The 19,724-nt window shown below is 27.6% G+C and overlaps 1 protein-coding gene across 1 annotated transcript in view; it reads right to left on the reverse strand.

Moving 5' to 3' along the window:
* Positions 1 to 5,655: 5,655 nt before the first annotated feature.
* The window catches only part of LOC113370748, a 543,405-nt gene continuing 529,336 nt past the window's right edge, over positions 5,656 to 19,724 (reverse strand). The window contains exons 6-7 of the mRNA XM_026611438.1: positions 8,782 to 8,917; positions 5,656 to 5,905 (exon numbers count right to left, since the gene is read on the reverse strand). Of these exons, the coding sequence (XP_026467223.1) occupies positions 5,665 to 5,905; positions 8,782 to 8,917 (377 nt within the window). The 3' untranslated portion in view covers positions 5,656 to 5,664. The remainder of the gene's footprint in view (positions 5,906 to 8,781; positions 8,918 to 19,724) is intronic.

The raw sequence follows: 19,724 nt of genomic DNA on the forward strand, positions 1-19,724 counted from the left end.
TAGTTCGAATAATATACATGTATAGCAGGCTGTATATTGAATGTGTGAAAGATTTCAAGTGATTTTATGTTTAAATTGCATTATGGACATATCGTAATTACCATTAGAAATAGTTAAGAATGAAAACCTAAATTCAGCGCTACATAAGTTTCAAAGTGGTTTCAAATGAAACGTGTTTGAATTGAAGAGAGTAAAAATAGAAAAAGTAACGTAATTTACAACGTCATGCCGCAAAATAACTATACAATTAACAGGAATAAAAGAATATAGGTACCGATTTACTATTAATAAACACTTTCCTTATGTAGATACCAAAATCCAAGCATTTAATGTGGCACTTTCCGCTTATTTTTCTCTTTTGATTTTTTTCCTCAATTCGATATTTGACATTGACAATTAGCCATTCTGCAAATAATTCGTACTTTGATATGAAATCTGCCGGTTGCTGTCAAAGTCAAAATATCTAAAAGCAGTCGAATATTGAAACACGACTAGGTAATATGCATATGTTGGACCCATTCCTTCTTTGTCATAATTAGAGATAAAATGCAAATACATATTTAAATAATGTATGTGTATGTTTGCAACGGATACTGATATTGATTATAAATTTAATAATTCACAATACTATTATGAGGCAGCTCCGATAACATTCCACTTAAAATATCACAATTAAAATTTAATGACATAATATACCTTAGTTAAAAAGAAATATTACATATGAAATACAAAAAAAAATGATATAAACAGAAATCATGAAAATGAAAATAGTATAAATTAATATGAAAATGTAACTAAAAAATGATATACTGCTCACTTTTCGGCTCGTGTGGCAGGTCCTTGTGCAGGTTGAAATTGTCTAGCATTATGAATTTTGAGCTTCTTAGTGAATAAATTAGATTGGATAAAAGTTGGAAACTAACATAAACAAGTTCAATTTTCGGGTTTCCTTTACACTTTCAAACGCCTGGACGACCACGATGTGCTGGGCTTACAGCTGCCAGACGATGGTTTTCTGGAATGGTACTTAGCACGTACAAAAATTTTAGCCTTACAGGAACAAATTGTTTCAAAAATTTTCATAGGATATTAAAAATGTTTTTATAAGTGTTCAATTATTAAGTTATAATTGGGTGACAAGCGTATTCTACACACAACTTATGTAAATATGTTTGACTTTTTTTTTTCTTAATATTTTCGAAAATGTTTAATATTTAAAAATCCTGATCGGTCTTGAAACTTCGAATTTTTTGGAAATTTTTATTTTTTTTTAACCGTTCGAATTTTTCTGGAAATCATGAGAAAATCTAATTTTTATTTTTGAAATATTTAAGAAACTTTTATTATTTTTTTTTTCTAAAATTTTTTATATGAAAAGTATATAAGCAAAAATGTTCATTTTCGTTTTTTTATTACTACAGTTTGCTCTATGTTTTACGAATTTTATTTTAATCAATCAAATCGGTTAATCCATGCTTTCAAAAACGTCAATGAAATATTCGTAACAATATATACTACGCACCCACATATACACAATACATTAACTTTTTCTAAGGTATGCCTAAAAGTTCAGAAGATATTGAATCTTGAACATATCCCCAAAAAAATTAATTTAAAACTATAAGTAAGTTGTACTTTGTCGATAAAAGCATGGATTTAGATTGTCAACAATGTCACCTAGATTTCATGGTAAAATCATGGTCAAACATTTAAAATCACTACCAAAAGAATCGATCTGAAACTGAAATGAATATAAAAGTACTTCTGATAAATATTTATTTGCATAAGTAATATTTTTTTTAAAAATATGAGAACATTAATATAATAAATAGAGAGGTTAAATTGAATTCCTAATATAAAATGTTCGTAAGATATAAGATTTTAGTTTAAGCATGCAACAGCAATATTTATAGAATTTATTTTAATTTTTATTCCGGTTATCATTCTACGTAGTTTTAGAAATATATATATATATATATATATATATATATATATATATATATATATATATATATATATATATATATATATATATATATATATACATATAGTAGTATATATATACATATATATATATATATATATATATATATATTCCTTCTTACTTTCTCTAATGTAACTATGTACAAAATAAATATTATTTAAACTATTTTAATATACATTATACATACATATATGTATGCACATATATGTATATATAGGTATATGTGCATATATATATATATATATATATACATATATCAAATAAAATGATGCATATATATATATATATATATATAAATATGTTTGGAACAAAATAGAAACAAATATCAGTCATTGTTTAAGTTTAATGTTTTTTGTCGGCTGCGCTAAAATTGCAAACATTAAAGTCAGCATTAATGTATAGGAATTGTTTTAAATACAATTTTTGTTTCAGTACAATTAAAAAATAGGTTCTCAATAGAATAAAGTAATGGCGCAGAGGAATAGCCTCTTTATTTAAAACTCATAACAAAAAAAATCCTACGAACAGTAGCACTTCTGGGTATAATTATCTTAGAAATTGTACTTTCACCACTAAAAAATATTAAATTCATCAACATTCAGGATTAAAAAATATTAAATATTAAATATGCCATGATTTCTACTTATATTTGTCAAACCTTTCCAGTTGATCTATAGTTTGCTATGCTTGTATTATATTGAACATTTTATATATTTTTAGTAATAATACTTTTCTTCACTTTCTTTTTCTTTGTTTCAATATCCTTTAAATAAAAAATAATAAGTATAATGAGCATTTGATTTAATAGAATGTTTACATGACCACAGTTTATAAGCTGAAAAGGTTTTACAAATATCATATAGAATTAATAACTAAGATCAAATTTTCGAAACATCAATGGTGTGTTTTTAGTTTCAAAACTATGCCAATACTATTATACAAAATTTAATTAAATTACCAAAATGTTTAGCAAAAATAAATAGCGCAGCCGTTTCTCAAAATCTGTAAATATTGTTAATGACCTTTTGTAACATTTATTTTATAAACGATATATTTTCATATAACTATATCGTAGTTAATATAATTACTTCTAATAAATTCCCAATTGTGCATAGCATATAATTTAATAAATTCTAAACACGTCAGATCAACCGATGATATGATTATAACTTTTTTTTTATAAAGCAATAATGACAATACTAAAAAGTTTTTAATTATTTTCGATACGGAAGTAAAACTGGAAGACATTTCTATATAGAATGTTTTATCTAAAAATATATCTTTCGATATAGTTTTATTACATTTTACTAAAATTTGGAACTCTTCAAAATATTAATCCATAAAAGAATTTGTTTATGGATTATTTTTAAATTCAACGCAATAGTAATGTAATGTTAAAAAATAAAATTCAGTAACTAATTGTTTTCTAACTTTTTTATATTGTCATTATTTTCATTTCTTACTCTATTTTTATACTATAAAGACAATAATAATGTTCCATAAGTTTGGTCATTTCTGTTCTAGGAATTGGTGTCGAAGGGTGTCTAAAAGTTTTACAATAAATCCAAGATAAAGTTAGATTTTCATTGGTTGTATCGTGCAAATGTGTTTTTGGTGTTTATTTATACAATTTACAAATTAATTATTCAAATTTGGGATTTTTTATATAAATTGTAAATAAAATTTAAACATATCGTTTATGACATATAATGTGATTAGGTCTGAAAAGCACATATAAGGGTTGTGGTCAAATGCTGTAGTAACATCTACTTATGGTTAATTGTTGTAGTTTTAAATTACTATGTTATTTTACCCGAAATTTCCGAACGTGGCAATACTTGAAACAAAATCAAAAAAATTATTTGTCTATACTACTTCGCTAACAATTTTCTGAGAAATTACATTTTTGTTCAAAACTTATGTGCTCAATAAAATAATTTTTATTCAAATGGGATTTTGCAATGAAATTATGTCCAATAGGCATTTTAATAATGTAACACATTTTTAATGCAAAAAAAATCATAAAAAATATTATCTGTAAATAATTTGTCAAAGGCATAATCTACGATTTTTCATAAAAAATTAATTATATAGGCAAAAACAGAACATTCGAGTCTTGCAAATTATTGTTACATTTGCTTTATAAAGGAAAATGATGATTGATCGTTAAAAATCATCGAGAAAGACCATACATGTTTTCAAGTGAAGATTTGGGTAAAATAATAAGTTGAAATGCGTCAATTAAGAATTATAAATTGAATAACTATTATATATTGTTATGAAACTTAAAATATTGCAATTTATGTTCACACATTGTATTATTTAGTTCGTGCTAGTAAATTAAATATGAAAATAAGAAAACCCTATGCAAAGTGTGCAGCAGCCAATTGAAAGTAAAGCATATATATATATATATATATATATATATATATATATATATATATATGCAATACTTAATATAATTTTTTTTTCAAACATTTTCCGCTGTTTCTTCAGTCTTAAAAATGACAATACTGTAATAATATTAATAGAACACATTAAATCCTTATTAATTATTTGTACGCTATAATAACAATTAACATTTTAATTTAAACAAAATAAGATCTGAGCCGCTTATTAACTATTTTACCATGTCAAATAAACATTTAATTTTAGAAAAATACTCTTCTTCAAATCTCTATAACTATTGGGCAATCGTATAAAAATTTCACATGGATCTAATCAATGGGGTTGCTTTCAACTACAAGACTGATGATTGAGAACCCATTAAATCCATTATCTATCATATAACTCTCATAATATACGATTAGCTAACAATGCTAAAACATTTATGGACCCATTTGGCTTAATTTCAAGCACTATAACGTTCTAAACTTGAATACAAATATGAATATACTTAACGTATATCAATCGACATGTTTTACAAATATAACAACTATTCTAATTATTTTTGGAGTTTATGACATCACAATTAAGAATATATATGACTTATTTATGTCAATTATAAATCAAAATTTATTATAACTCAAACACCATATATAGACATATTGAAAATTAACTGATTGTCTTTAATTAAAAAAAAACTTCAATGGGGAATTAATATTTTTTACTGAGCAATTGTCCAGTATCTTGAGTTATTACAATTTTGATTTACAATTGTGGTATAAGCAAAACTTGAAATTTTAATAATTTACAAATTTTGACAATATTAACCTTGATATGATTATTTCAAAGTATTTATAAAAATTATCATTAATGTAAATTTGAGTTCATATGTGTCGAATACTTTCAAACAAAACTAATGAGTAGAACATTTATATCTTATTAACAAATTGTATATAAAAATATTAAATTATCACTATAATTATACTACACCATTAAATAATACATCAAATATTTGTATGTTATGAAAATATAATGCAATTTCAAAAGAATTATCATTTTTTAATATTAAATCATAAAAAATAGGTAAATATAATACTTTCTATTGTTTAAAGATTTTTACCAAAAAATAACATCGTTTAATTTCATAGCTTCAATTAATATTCTGGTAAGAATCTTAGTAATTAATCAAGAGAAAATTTATAAAAAAAGTGATTGATCAAAAAAATACCATTATTCATAATATACAAAGAAATCTTACGTTTACATATTTATAAGATACGCTTTTCATAAACCACTTACAAAACATGAAGGTTTTCGCACGATTTCGACTTGGAATCTCTCGCCCAAACTCTGCCCAGGAGTCCTTTGACCCTGAGCGAAGCTGAGGTCCTGGACCCGCGGTATTTTCTGGGTGAGGATGGGGCCGTTGGAGGGCCGCTTCTCTGCAACGGCGACACTGGCGGGCTGAGACCGTTCGTGACGGGAGAAGCTCGTCTGTGCTTTGTTTTGCGAGTACTCCGTTTACGGAACAGGTCACTAGAATAAAAATAAAATTTTTCAGATTTAAGTTATTTGAGAATACAACCTTAACCTCTTGAGGTCAGGACGGTTGCAAGTGAATCGTACAGTGATGCGTGAACCAGTCATTATAGCAAGTTCACGTCAGAATTCGAGATACCCAGCCGTAAGTCTGCAATTACTGTATTTTGCACCCTGAAAGTTGTCTCAAAACCTACATATTGGCGATTAGATTTTATGTAAACTAAGTAAGATATATCACTGGATTATCTTATATAATATCATACTTATTTAAATGTACAGTTTAGGTCATAAAAATTATTTTTGTATTACTGATTGCTGAAATAAAGTAAAATAAAAAAAAAACCTGCATATCGTAACATATGCAGGTTTTGAGACAACTTTTAGGGTGTCAAAATACAGTATATACAGACTCACTTAATATGTGAAACTGGACATTTTGCTACTACTATTCAAATTATTTTGTATAAAATTGCATATAAATAGCTTAAATGCTTTTCCGAGTCGAGATCGAATGAGTTAGATTTTTTTATTTGTAAATACATAGATAATATTTAAATAGATATAAGTCTGCCATTTAATAAGTATTAAATTTCCGAAAGAAAAGTTTATGTTTTCGTCAAAAAATCCGTTTCGCTAATTTTATGTTTTCTCGATGTTTCGAGTCATTCTGAATCGAATGAGACCAAATTTGGAAAAAGTATGTGTGTGTGTATCGTGTGCGTGAACAGATATTTTGCCGTAAATCGACGTTTTATCAAAAACAACTGGACCAATTTCAAAAATTTAAAATCCATTCGATGTACCTCGATGAGAACTATAGTTTATCCATTTTGTGCAACAATCGTCCTAACCGTTTCTTCGTAAATAGCAGAAAAGTGAAAAGTTGTTCGTCCACGTTTTAGCCCGCAATTCTAAATCGATCTTGAAAGTTCAAAAACCGTTCGAAAGATATTGGTTGGGAATCGACCTGGTTAGTTTTTCGTAAAGATCTGCCGGACCGTTTTCTTGTAATAAAGTGTTAAAAAATTTTTTTTTCGGCGATTTTCATTATTTTTTTTGGTGATAGATTTCATGGTCTTCTAGATCATACTAAAATATTACGGCCCTACGACAAGCCATTTAATTTTGAAAATTCGTCAAAGTTTGCAAAAATTAGTATCGTTTTTTTGGAATTTGTCAAAATTAGAACTTTCATCGACGTTTGCTCAAAAACGCCGAAACTGATTTCAGAAATTTAAAAACCATTCGATGTAACTCAATGAGGATTATCGTTTGTCAGTTTTGTGGGACGATCGGCCGAGCCGTTTCTTTGTAATTTGGATTAAACTTTGTATTAAACTTTTGGTTCACATTTAAGCTCATACTACCGAATCTATTTTAAAACAAATCAAAAACTGTTTGAAAGATATTAGTTGGGAATCAGTATGATTAGTGAATTTAGATGAAAATCTTCCGAGCCGTTTTCTTGTAATTAACGTTTAGTAAAGAAAAAAAATTAAGCCTATTTTTATGAAACTTTTTGCCTTTTATGGAGCAAAATATATCATGGTCTTACTGAAAACTTACTGAACAAGTAGTTTATTTATTTATTTATTTTTTTTTTTTTTTTTTTTTTTTTTATTTTATTTATTTATTTACATATATACATTATTTTCATATCTCAGTCAGACAGAGGTGCCTGGTATGAGAGATTATGAAAAACAGTTTTCATATAATATTTACATTTCATTTGACTATAATATCTATTTCATTAATATAATATCTATATATAACTCTTCAGTCTTCTTTTTCTTCAATTTCCATATAGTACTTCTTTATTTTTCTTTTAAAATTATCATTATCATTGGTCATCTTAATATAGTCTGGCAATTCGTTATTTGAAAAATTTATCAAAGTTTGAGAATATGAGTTTGTTAAAATTAAAATTAGACGATTTACTTGGTATAACGATAGAGTACTTGGTCTTAATGAACATACTAAACCATTAAAGTCTTACGGAAACTGGTTAAATTATAAAAATTGTAGATTTTTGAAAATACGTGTTTTTTCGTTTTTATGTTATAAATATAATAAATCCACTCGGTATACATTTAATCACTCATAAATTAATTTATTTTTTATTGATTAGGTCGATTATTGAAACATATCGGGAAGTTTATGTAACTTGCCTCTAGGCTAAATATCAATACCAACTAGTTTATAATTAAAGATTTCAATAAGTTACAATTAAATTATAAAATTAAAGACTTTCCATTTGAGGCGAAGCAAATACCAATAATAGCTGCCAAAAATATTTGTTTAGACGTTTGTAAAATATTTGGACTCAAAAAAAGAATTTGTTACATATAAAAGGGCTAGTAATATATAGCAGCTTTTGGGTGTAAACAAGAACTTATATCGTTTGATGAGTGCAAATTTTCCACAGAAAAATAAAAATTAATTATATTTATAATTTTAGTAATTAACAATATTATGATAGTTAATAAAAACAAACGATTCATTATGTCAAAAATATGATTAAATGTCAAAATGATCTGAGACATATTACATTATATAAAAATAATTTTTAAAATATAAAAAATATATACAAAAAAATCTAACAACAGTATGCTGATGACACTTGTGGCATTAGCTTGCTTAACGCTTCTACTGTGCGACTGTGCAACAATCGTCTGCTTTTGCGGTATTATAAAAAAAACAATTATGTATAAAATTATTTTCAACCTTTAACATAGTCAATAATAATCAGAAAACTATTTTATTTAAAAAAAATCAAAATCTATTCTATTATGCAAATTAAATTCTGAAACTTTTAAATAAACATGGGACCTTTTAAACTTTATTGGTTTAACAACTAAGTTTTATCTTACCGTGATTTTTCTGGGTTTTCTAATTTAAGTCTGATCTGTGACAATAGCCCCACCAGAAGTTCGTCCACATTGTGATTGATGCCGACTGAAGTCTCAATGAATTTGCAATCGTAAGCTGTAGCCATGGCTTTTCCCTCTGAAAGAAATGATAAAACTTGAACATATTCCTTGAGGTAACAGGTAAGTGCATAAAATATTCTAGAATTTTTTTATAATGTTATTGAGTTTAAATTTAAACAAGATCTGACATAAACTCTTTCGCTACGAGTATAAAATGTGTTAGTAGCTTCATCTCTTACATTCATACCTTGATCATGTTTTTTTGGCAAGTTTAGTATTGATCTTTGTTCTTATCGTATATTAAAACCAGTATAAAAACTGTTCCCTAAAAGCCTAAACAAAATAGATTAAATAAAATTAGCATGAATACTAATTGTTTGTAAGTGAAAACTGTTTTAATGAACAAAACAGCATTCTACAACATTTTCTATTTAAATTCTCCAATTAAGTTAGCAGAGTTTTTTGTTGTACTAACTTTGTTTGTTTCAGTTCTTGATTATATAATTTTAGTCTTTTAGTTCTATATCATTTTCATTATAAGATTGCCAAGACATTTTATTGATTAATTATTCATTGCTATGATCAGTAGTTTAAATTTCCAATTTGAAAAATAATTTTAGATCTTCCTCAAACCTTGTATTATCAAAAATTTATTAAACCTTCCTCAAACATAAAAATTTATTAAAGATCTGAAAAATTATGAAATCAACTTCATTTTACCAGATGAATATATATTAGTGATATTTTATTATCAATTGTTAGAGTTAGATAATTAGATCATATTAATTAAAACACAAATTTACAATATACAGAAATTAAATACCTAAATATGAAGTAAAATTATATATATATATATATATATATATATATATATATATATATTAAAAAGCTATAATCAAAGAGAATTATTAATAATAAAATAACAATTAAAGCTTATTTTATTTTCAGGATGATTTATTCACAGGAGGAAAAAGAGTTACAAAAATAATAACATGGATTATTAAAATGTTGTAAATAAAAAAAAATAATGTAAATTGACTATTCATTTTATTTTAACCTTTTAACGTAAAAAGTTCACTTATATTTTATCTTCTTATTTCAATTTAAGTTATTCCAAAACTTGTTCTAAAGTACAACTCTCTTGAATCTTTTATCACTTGAATATTTTTCAGTTACTTAATTAAAAATATTTTCCAATTAGTTTTAAGAGAACTAATTCAAAGAGAAAAACTTTAAAATTTGAGCATGTTATGTGTCAATTGTCAACATAGTTTTTCGCTAATTCAAAATAATAATTGTAATATATTATTGATATTTACTTAAACCTATGGGCATAAAGTGTATGACTAACAAGTTCAAATTTTGGTTTGTTAATTTTTGTGTTATACAAATAAAGGATATATAGGTTTAATTTCATTCTGTGTGTAATGGAAGCTTTTAATGCATTATGTCTAATAGTACATCAACATTTTACTGTTCATGGTTCCTAAATAAACCACTGCCTCTACAATGTTGTACTTTAGGTGGGTTTCCTTGACGAGTTCTTACTTCCAGAAATTGCTAAACAGAGCTTTGATGTAAACGATTTTCAATAAACTTTGCTGGTGGTAAAAAATGAACTTCAAATTATTCGCAAAGTAATAATTTAATTTTTTTCATTCTGGTAGATGTTACAAATAGTCCCAAGTACGAGGTAAGCTATAACACCGCATTTATTCTAGAATTAGACTAATTGTGCAATAATGAACAACATATGTGAATATATTTTTACTTGTTTAACTAAAGGAATAGTTTCGGCAACCATCCCTTCTTATTTCATAAAAATATAATTCGTGGATTTCAAGATATATTAATTAAAACAAAACTGTTAAAACTAACCTCTAGCTTTTCTAATCTGAAATAAACCTATTACCATTCCATTGTCTTAGTACAAACGAGTGGTGAAAATTTATTCTTAAATCACTTCTTCATCTGCTCAGAGATCTATACATAAGTGATAACATGATTTGACATAATAGTTTTTCATTAAATATGACAGGCTATTGGTTATTATTTAATTTTTTTACTAAATGAAACATAAAACCATAATCTAAGCCCCAAAGAAACTAATTGGTGTATATTGCTAAAGCACAGAATTACAAAATATCAATGTAAATTCGATATTCAAGATGCAACTCGTTTACCGCAATATCAAAAACACGTTAGATAAATTCACGATTTATAAGATTGGGTAAAAAACGAAAATACTCTTTGGCTTAAGAATTCAGGATTTCAGCTCCCTTATTCTTTGTACGAGGATAAAATGTTAGGTAAACTATCGTAGATTATTGCCATTTCGTGGGTCTTGTCAGCTCATTAACATTATTGTTACGGTTCAGATATCGCAATTACTCTAACAATTTGTTCAACGGTGGCTTGGGAAACAGAGTACCTTATAATCCTTTGCAAACATGAACAAATATTATACGAGTAAATTTTTGATAGCACGTTATGAATAAATCAACTTTCATCAGGAACTTTGTAACTGTATATGCTTTTTCAAAATTTCGAGTAAATTTCTGTATTCAATAAAAACTATATAAGTCAATACATTTCTCAATTTGATTATTTTTAATATGTTCAAAAACATATTTCAATGATTTTTTTTTTTTAAGTTGCTAGAAAGAGAAGTATATTCTCAACATGAAAAATTAAATTTATTTTCTTCTACAAAAATGATAATCAAAACCGATAACACATCACGATAAATATTTCTGTATACATTGACGTAGTCTATAACAAAATAAAAATGTAAAGTAGTTGTTTAACTATAATGAACGTGTTATCAAATATTTTAAATTTTTGTTAACTGACAAGTTTAACTTATACAAAACTTCACATTTCTGGGTAGGTGCACAAAATATTATTATTTATACTAAAAGTAAAAATTATATATACTAGTATAAAAACTAGTATAAATCACATATACTAGTAAAAATATTAGTACATATATTGAAACAGGGTAGGGCGAGGCACATAGGTTTAATTTGAGTTTGAACAATTATATTGTAAAAACCAAACCAATTATATTACAAAAAATAATACATATCAAACAAACAACTATCTGAGTATGTTCAGTAGAATCCTGGCCAATTCATCATTGTAAGGCGGGGTAAATTGCGACGGTCAGGGGCCAAACAAGTTCTATATTAATTTTGAAGGGATTTTACAAAATATCTTCACTACATAATTCCACTAATGCAAAATATCAATTGCATGGGTGCAGTTTTAGAGATATCACTGTAAATAACCTTGATTTTCAGAAATATTCATCAGCAGTGTTGGGATAAATATCTATTTAATTTGTCTCTTGTGAAAGTGTTTTTTTTAAATTATTATCCTTTTTTATTTGCATTTTTTATTTTTTTCACCTCTTCTAGGGTACAGGTCCTTTTTACCCCACCCAGGTGTGATTTTTCATATACGTTATTTGAAAAAACTGTTAAATCTATATCAAAATTAGCAATACATCTAATTAATTAACGTATACTTAAAAATTATACTGAGATCTCGTAAACTAAACAACAGTGCTCACAACCAAAAAACTAACATCGAAACAAAAATACTTCTGTTGTGGATTTTCAAATATTGCCGCTTGTCTCCGATAGTAACATAGTAAATATTAAAGAGATTTTTAAACATCATTTTTACTCTACTTGCAAATATTGTAGATAAAAATTCTCAATTTTACTTTTTTTTTGAGAAATCAGTGGTGGTCTTTTTTACCCGCAAACATTTAAGTCTGTTCTATCCTAAATGAAATAAAAGTTAAGTTATGTCTTACGTATGCATTTTTCGTCCATGATTTTGCAAAAAAAAAAAATATGAAAAATGTCTACAAGTGATATATAATTATTTTTTGCAGACAAGAGTGAAAAAATAATTATTATTCATTCATATCTTAATGACTCTATATAGATGTATTTCTGCATTTATAGACGCATTATTTTTATTTAATGCATTTCTATTTTCGAAGTGTAATTTTATATATTCGTTTATATCTACTATAAATTTGATTGAATTGAAATGTATGAAATTGTACACGCAGTTACACCATTCACTAAATCGTATTATTCATAAGCTTCCTTTTCTTTAGTTTCTGAATCGAATTTCATTATTTATATACTTCAAATCCTAAATCAAATATGTTTACCGCAAACCGATTTAATGTTTGCTCACGGGAAAATTGTACACTTCATTTCATTTCGTTGAAAACCGTTACTCAGAGAGATTTAATCGCAAGTATTTCCTACATAAATAATATATTTATAAAGGTACCAATGTGTGTGCAAACAAGTACTATTAATAAAAGAGCTGAATAGACTTTGTATTCGAATAAAATGAATATATTGCGAAAAGAAACGGTTCACAAAATAGCAAATTAAGGAGTACCGTTGAAAACAAATTGTCACAAAATCGATCTATAGTATGGTCGATACTGAAGTAAAAAGGCAGTACAAAATATATTTTTGAAGAAATTGCTAAAATATATTTTAACTACGAGCATTAACTAAATGATCATTTATTGCGCAGTAATTATGATATAATAAATAATTATCAGTAAATTTGTAATAACTATTATTTTAATGTATCTTTTTCAAAATTACACGTTTTAATTTAATTTCAAATTTACAACTTTCTTATTATTTGCTAGTGTTTGGAGGTTTTTTCTATTCTTTTTACCCCACTCACATATAAACTTTTAAAGAGGTTACATAAAAAATGGTTGAATCTAGTTCAAAGTTTACCTTAGGGCATCGTGCCTTGAAGGAAACTGCTGGAACTTTCCGTACCAATTTTTTTGTTTTAAAATTCTGTAAAATGTTTGGAAAACTTTGAAAAAAAAACACTTGTTTGAAAAACTTGAATTTTTCAAATATGTTTAACTAATAAATATTGTTACGGACCCCATAGAAATACAATAAACAAAATTTGTGCTAATTATTAAAATCTTTATAAATTATCAGATAATTTGATGTGCTTATATCGAATGATTATTTTTGACTGCCAAATGGCGTTCTTTTACTTTTTTTTAGTGGAACTCTAAAACCACTGCACCTGCCTTCCCAAAAATTGTTAAAATTATTAATAAAATGTTTTTTGAATGATTCAAATCGGACGCTCTGTTATCACAAAAACTGATTTACAATTTTTGGCACTTTTTGCTCTGTATCTTCGAAACGGCTGGAGCTGCGTTCGTCAAAAACTAATCAGTAACGTCTCCTCGTCAATGCAAATATATGGCTTTTGTGTGACACACACACATGCCTTGGTCGAACTGTAAAATTGTAAGAAAAACTGTAAGATATTGTAATTGCCGATTATTGAAACTTACCCTACTGGAAGTTAAGCACAATCGTTTTATAAAACATTTAAATAACGTATACTTGAAAATTATATTCACGTATTATCTTCTTATATATAAAAATGAATCGCAAAATGTGTTGTTAATAACTCAACAACGCCTGGACCAATTTGGCCAATTCTTTTTTGTAAAATGATCGTTAAACTCCAAGGATGGTTCTTACGTCGGAAAAATCGAATAATTGCCGGAAAACCCCTAAAAACAGCCCTTTTCTTTTTCACATACAAACGTTTTCTAACTAAAACGTGGAATCAATTTTAACTTTAATTTCTTTATAATGCGTAAATAAATAAGGTGAATTAGAGAATTTATGAAGGTAAACTGGTGGACAGGTAAATTGGAGGATATGTAAAATGGTAGAGAGAAAAACTGTCAGATAGACGAATATGTAGATAAATAAACAGATTGACAGCTTAATTGGTAGATATGTAGAACAGGATGTGAGATAAATTTGTAGGCCGGTAAAATGGTACATTGATAAACAGTCGATAGGTAAATTGGTAGACAGGTAAATTGATAGACAGGTGAATTGGTAGACAAGTAAATTGGTGAAAACGTAATTTGTTCGATAGCTGGTTCTCAGGTAAATTTGTAAAAAAAGGTTAAAATATGTAAAATGGTAGACAGGACATCTGGTAGATAGACAAATAACAAGACGGATAAACAGGTTGACAGGTAAATTAGTAGACATGTGAAACGGGTATTGATAGATAAATAGGTTGACAGGTAAATTCGTAAGTCGGTAAAATGGTAGATTGATTAACAAGTTTATAGGTAAATTCGTAGACAAATTGTTGAATAGGTAAATTGTTGAACAGATAGTAGTAACGTTAAACTAAATGTAAAAATACACATCTTTGTTCAACTTTTTAATTTAAACTAAATCACGGCAAAGCGTGAACGGGTACAACTAGTATATTATAAAAAAACCTCAAAACCAAAAAAAACATACAAAGAAAACTTTCATATGATTATTGATACATAGTCGTTTATATCCCGATAGCGTCGTTGTCAGAATTAGATAGTAACTAGTTATACATTTTTGTCTTCCAATTTTAAAGAGCATCTTTGTAAAATTAAAAAATACTTGTTTTTAAGATAATGCAGGCAGACTTTTTTACCCGCGGTTTTTTTAGCCTCTCTCTACCCAAGAAAGTCAATGTATAACGATATATGTGTACGAAAAAAAGCAGAATTTGTCTTCGACGTTCCGTCTATTGTTGAGCTTTGCTTGATTAAACCAAGTGAACAATTTATGGCCCGCGAGGTTCACGTATTTGGTTTGCCGATTCAGTAAGTACACAACGATGATGTTTGCAGTTTGTTCTGAGAGCTTATTTACATTGCTTGGGACTCATTGAGAAAAATGCGGAAAGCCGATGGCGGACACTTTATTTCGTTCGATTTATCTCGTTCGTTCTACATGTGGATTTAATCCTACATTTCAAATCGTTTTGAATGATAACGCTTTTGAGGGATTTGGCTTTTTAGTTCAGCTATTCGCTTTCATTAAGTTCCAAAAGATAAACGGATTTAAAATGCAGGAAAACGTAGCGAAAAATAATGTATTTCTTTGTGTCTAATAGAAAGCCAACCATGATGAATATCGATAAAAATAGATTCACATACAATTATTATTCTTAGTTATATAGATATTGAAATTCTACATACTAAAATTCAACATGCATTTACGTTTTTATTGTCAAAAAATATCAAACTAACACTAGGAGACACTGGGTACGGTTGTGCAGGGTACGAAAGTGATAGTCGTCATAACAGCTAAAATGTACCCATTTTGAGTAAGGTTTCAAAGGAAGAAAAATGAAGTATGTTTGTTTAAACAAGTTTACATTATTGCGTTGACTCAGCACACTGCATTAACATAACTAAGTTTTTTCGTTTGATTTCTTTTAATAATTACTGTTACTCCTGTAGGTAGATTATTTTGCATGTCAATTGCCTATAAATTGAGCATTAGTAGTTCATTTCCAACAATTATTTTTTGTGTAGATAATTTAGCTCAATCATTTTGATAAATTGTTTGCAAAAGTGTGCGTTAGTTACGGTTGCTCTTAAAATATTGTCATTTTAGCTCATAGGAATCTTTATGTATTTCTGATTGCTAAATAAAACTGAGTAATAATAAAAAACAAAAAAAGTTACGGTTGTAAAAAATTTTGTGGGTACGGTTGTGATATTTTTTATGTCATTTTCGTGTAAAAGGCTGAAAATGTAGCTGATCTAAGACAGAATACGAGAAGAAAAAAAGTAAGGAAAAAACAAAGGAACAAGGAAAAAGATTCTGACTGGTCTGTGAAAGTTTATGCTGAAAGTAGGGGTGACCTGAAATAGATCAAGTAAAAAAAAACATGCGAGGTGGGGTTCCACCTAAAATGCGCAGGTTTTATTAGATATTACATTTGCTTCCTTTGTAATGATGATTTTGACTAGATGTTAGCATATTTTTTAATTCTATTTATTTATTCATAAGCAAACAAGTATTATTTCAGGCTCTTGTGAGGCTTATTCATAATTAATAATTAGAGCAGAGTAATTTTATAATATTCGAAGTACCTGCACAATGATCGCTTCTGAAATGAAGAGCTGAAAGAATGCACTCGAATATTAAATGCAAAATTCGTTATCAAGTTCATCATAATGAAGTCTATTAAATCTCCAGTCAAGCCCAAAATTCATGCGCAAAGTTGCAAATTTTATTGATTGAAAACCGTAAAAATTGAATTAATAAAATAACGGTGAGGAACTAGTAAAAAATTCACTGTAAATATAGTTACTGTAATATTTTGATTGATTACTTAAATTATAAGTATTAGTTAACATATTTGACTGAATTTAAAGAAGAATTGGTAATAACACTAATCGTGACAATGACTTATTAATTATAGAAAGGAAAGTGATCACAAATTTCAGCATATTTTTTTGTTAATTTTGTTTAAAAAATGTTTTATTATATACTGTTATATTTTATTCATAAGCTTTGTGCTTGTTAACTTCCCGTAGGGTAAGTTATTGTACACGCCCAAAAATCGTAAATTTTAACATTTCTTCATGTTTTGAAGGTTTCTGAACATTTTGGCATACCTCAGAAAAATAGCTGTGTGTGTGTGTGTATGTATGTATGGATACAATTTTTCATTCATATTTTCGGACGCACGAATCAACCAATTCGGATGGTTCGAAAAACATTTGATTTCTATTGACAGAGATATGTGCTGATCAGTTTTTGCGAAGACAGGGCCAGCCGTTTCGGAGATACGAAGTAAAGAGTGCAGAAAATAGAAATCGAGTTTTTGAGAGAACCGAGTATCCTATTTAAATGATAAAAAACATTATATTTTTAATGATTGGGAGAAGAGGTGATTAGTTTTTGGCAAAGGCAAGTCCGACTATTTTGAAGATACAAAGCTAAATGTACAAAAAATTGCAGTTTTTGAGAGAACTAAGAATTTGATTTGAATGATTCAAAAAACTCTTTTCTTGTTTTGACAAAATAAATGCTTTTGAAAGTAAAAGAATTTTTTGTTTAAATTTTAATATTAATTCTGGCTGAAGTTCTAAAGCCCACTTACATACTTTAAATAAAAAAAATTAACTTTGTAATTCAGTTAATATAATTCTCATAATTAAATAGTAGACAATATAACATAACTTATAATAATCTATTTGAAAACATTTACTATTCCTCGAAAATTCGTTACGCTGCGGGAAGTTCCGGCACGATGCCAAAAACTACTAGTTTCTTGTTAACTTTGTTTAAAAAATTTGTTTTATTATATATTGTTATATCATATTCATAAACTTCATGATTTTTAAAATAATTATGTTGTGTAATGTTACACATTTTTGACAATGTCGTTATAAATCATTTTGGTGTTCATAGCTATTGTGTTTTAACCTATTTTTACGCCTGTCGCAACCACCCTGGGAGTGTGGACTTCTGTGACACTCGCCCTTTTCTTGTATTATACAATTTGAGTTTATATTAATCCATTGTAGTTAAGGACAATATTTTAATATTTTCACGTTTACAAATGTTCCAATTTCCATTTTATTTACACTTCTCCCAGCTTACTGATAAATTAAGAAAAATACTTGTAATAACTAGTTGGTTTGGTATTTAGCCTTGAGACAAGTTACATGAACTTCCCGATATGTGTAAATAATCGACTTATTAAAAAAAAGTGTAAATAATATACTTCATCAATCCTACTTTAAAAAAAACGATAATAATTTTAGCAAAGTTTGACGAATTTTTAAAATTAAACTACTTGTCGTAAGGCCGTAATATTACAGTAAGTTCTATAAGACCATGATGTATATCGCCAAAAAAAGTTCCATGAAAATCGGTTTAAATTTTTTTTTCAACTGGTAATTACAAGAAAACGGCTCGGTAGATTTTCACCTAAAATTAATCAGTACCATTCCCAACTAATATCTTTCGAACAGTTTTTGATTTTTTAAAATCGGTTCGGTAGGATGAGCTTAATGTGGACGAAAAGTTCAACACTTTTTTTCAAATTGCAAAGAAACGGCTCGGCAGATCGTCTCACGAAACTGACAAACGATAGTACTCATTGAGATACATCAAATGGTTTTTAAATTTCTGAAATCGGTTCAGGCGTTTTTGAGAAAACGTCGATCAAAGGTCTAATTTTGAGAAATGCCAAAAAAACGATACCAATTTTTAAACTTTGACGAATTTTTAAAGCTGAACCAGTTGTCGTAGGGCCGTAATATTCTAGTATAATCTAGAAGACTATGGTATCTACAGTCAAAAAAATAATCATAAAAATTGTCGAAATTTTTTTTTTTAACTTTATTACAAGAAAACGGCCCGGCCGATCTCTACCTAAAACTAATCAGGTCGATTCCCAACCAATATCTTTCGAACGATTTTTGAATTTTCAAAATCGATTCAGAATTGCGGGCTAAAACGTGGACGAAAAACTTTTCACTTCTCTGCTATTTACGAAGAAACGGCTTGGTCGATCGTCGCACAAGACTGACAAACAACAGACCTCATCGAGATACATTGAATGGCTTTTAAATTTTTGAAATCGGTCCAGCCGTTTTTGAGAAAACGGCGATTTACGGCAAAAAATCTGTTGGTGCACACGCACACACACACACATACTTTTTCCAAATTTGGTCTCATGCGATTCAGAATGTCTTGAAACGTCGAGAAAACATAAAATTAGCGAATCCTATTTTTTGATGAAAACATAAACTTCTCCTTCGGGAAGTTAAAAAGTGGTTAACTCTCCCGTATTCCGATACAATAATATATCAATTAAAGTCCACGTGTTATCCCAAACCAAAACAAAAAAATCTTACTTCAACAAAATAATCAATTGTCAAATTACAACATCAGAATCCACTAACGAGCATAGTTATCCGCTTTTGCGTACCCTTCGGTCATTCGGTTAAAGTTTCGGTCTACATTTTCCCTAGTAGTCCT

This window comes from Ctenocephalides felis, unplaced genomic scaffold (genome assembly GCF_003426905.1).
Source record: "Ctenocephalides felis isolate EL2017-DRISC unplaced genomic scaffold, ASM342690v1 CF-g0.4_SCAFFOLD_01492, whole genome shotgun sequence".
In the NCBI taxonomy this organism is placed as follows: Eukaryota; Metazoa; Arthropoda; class Insecta; order Siphonaptera; family Pulicidae; genus Ctenocephalides; species Ctenocephalides felis.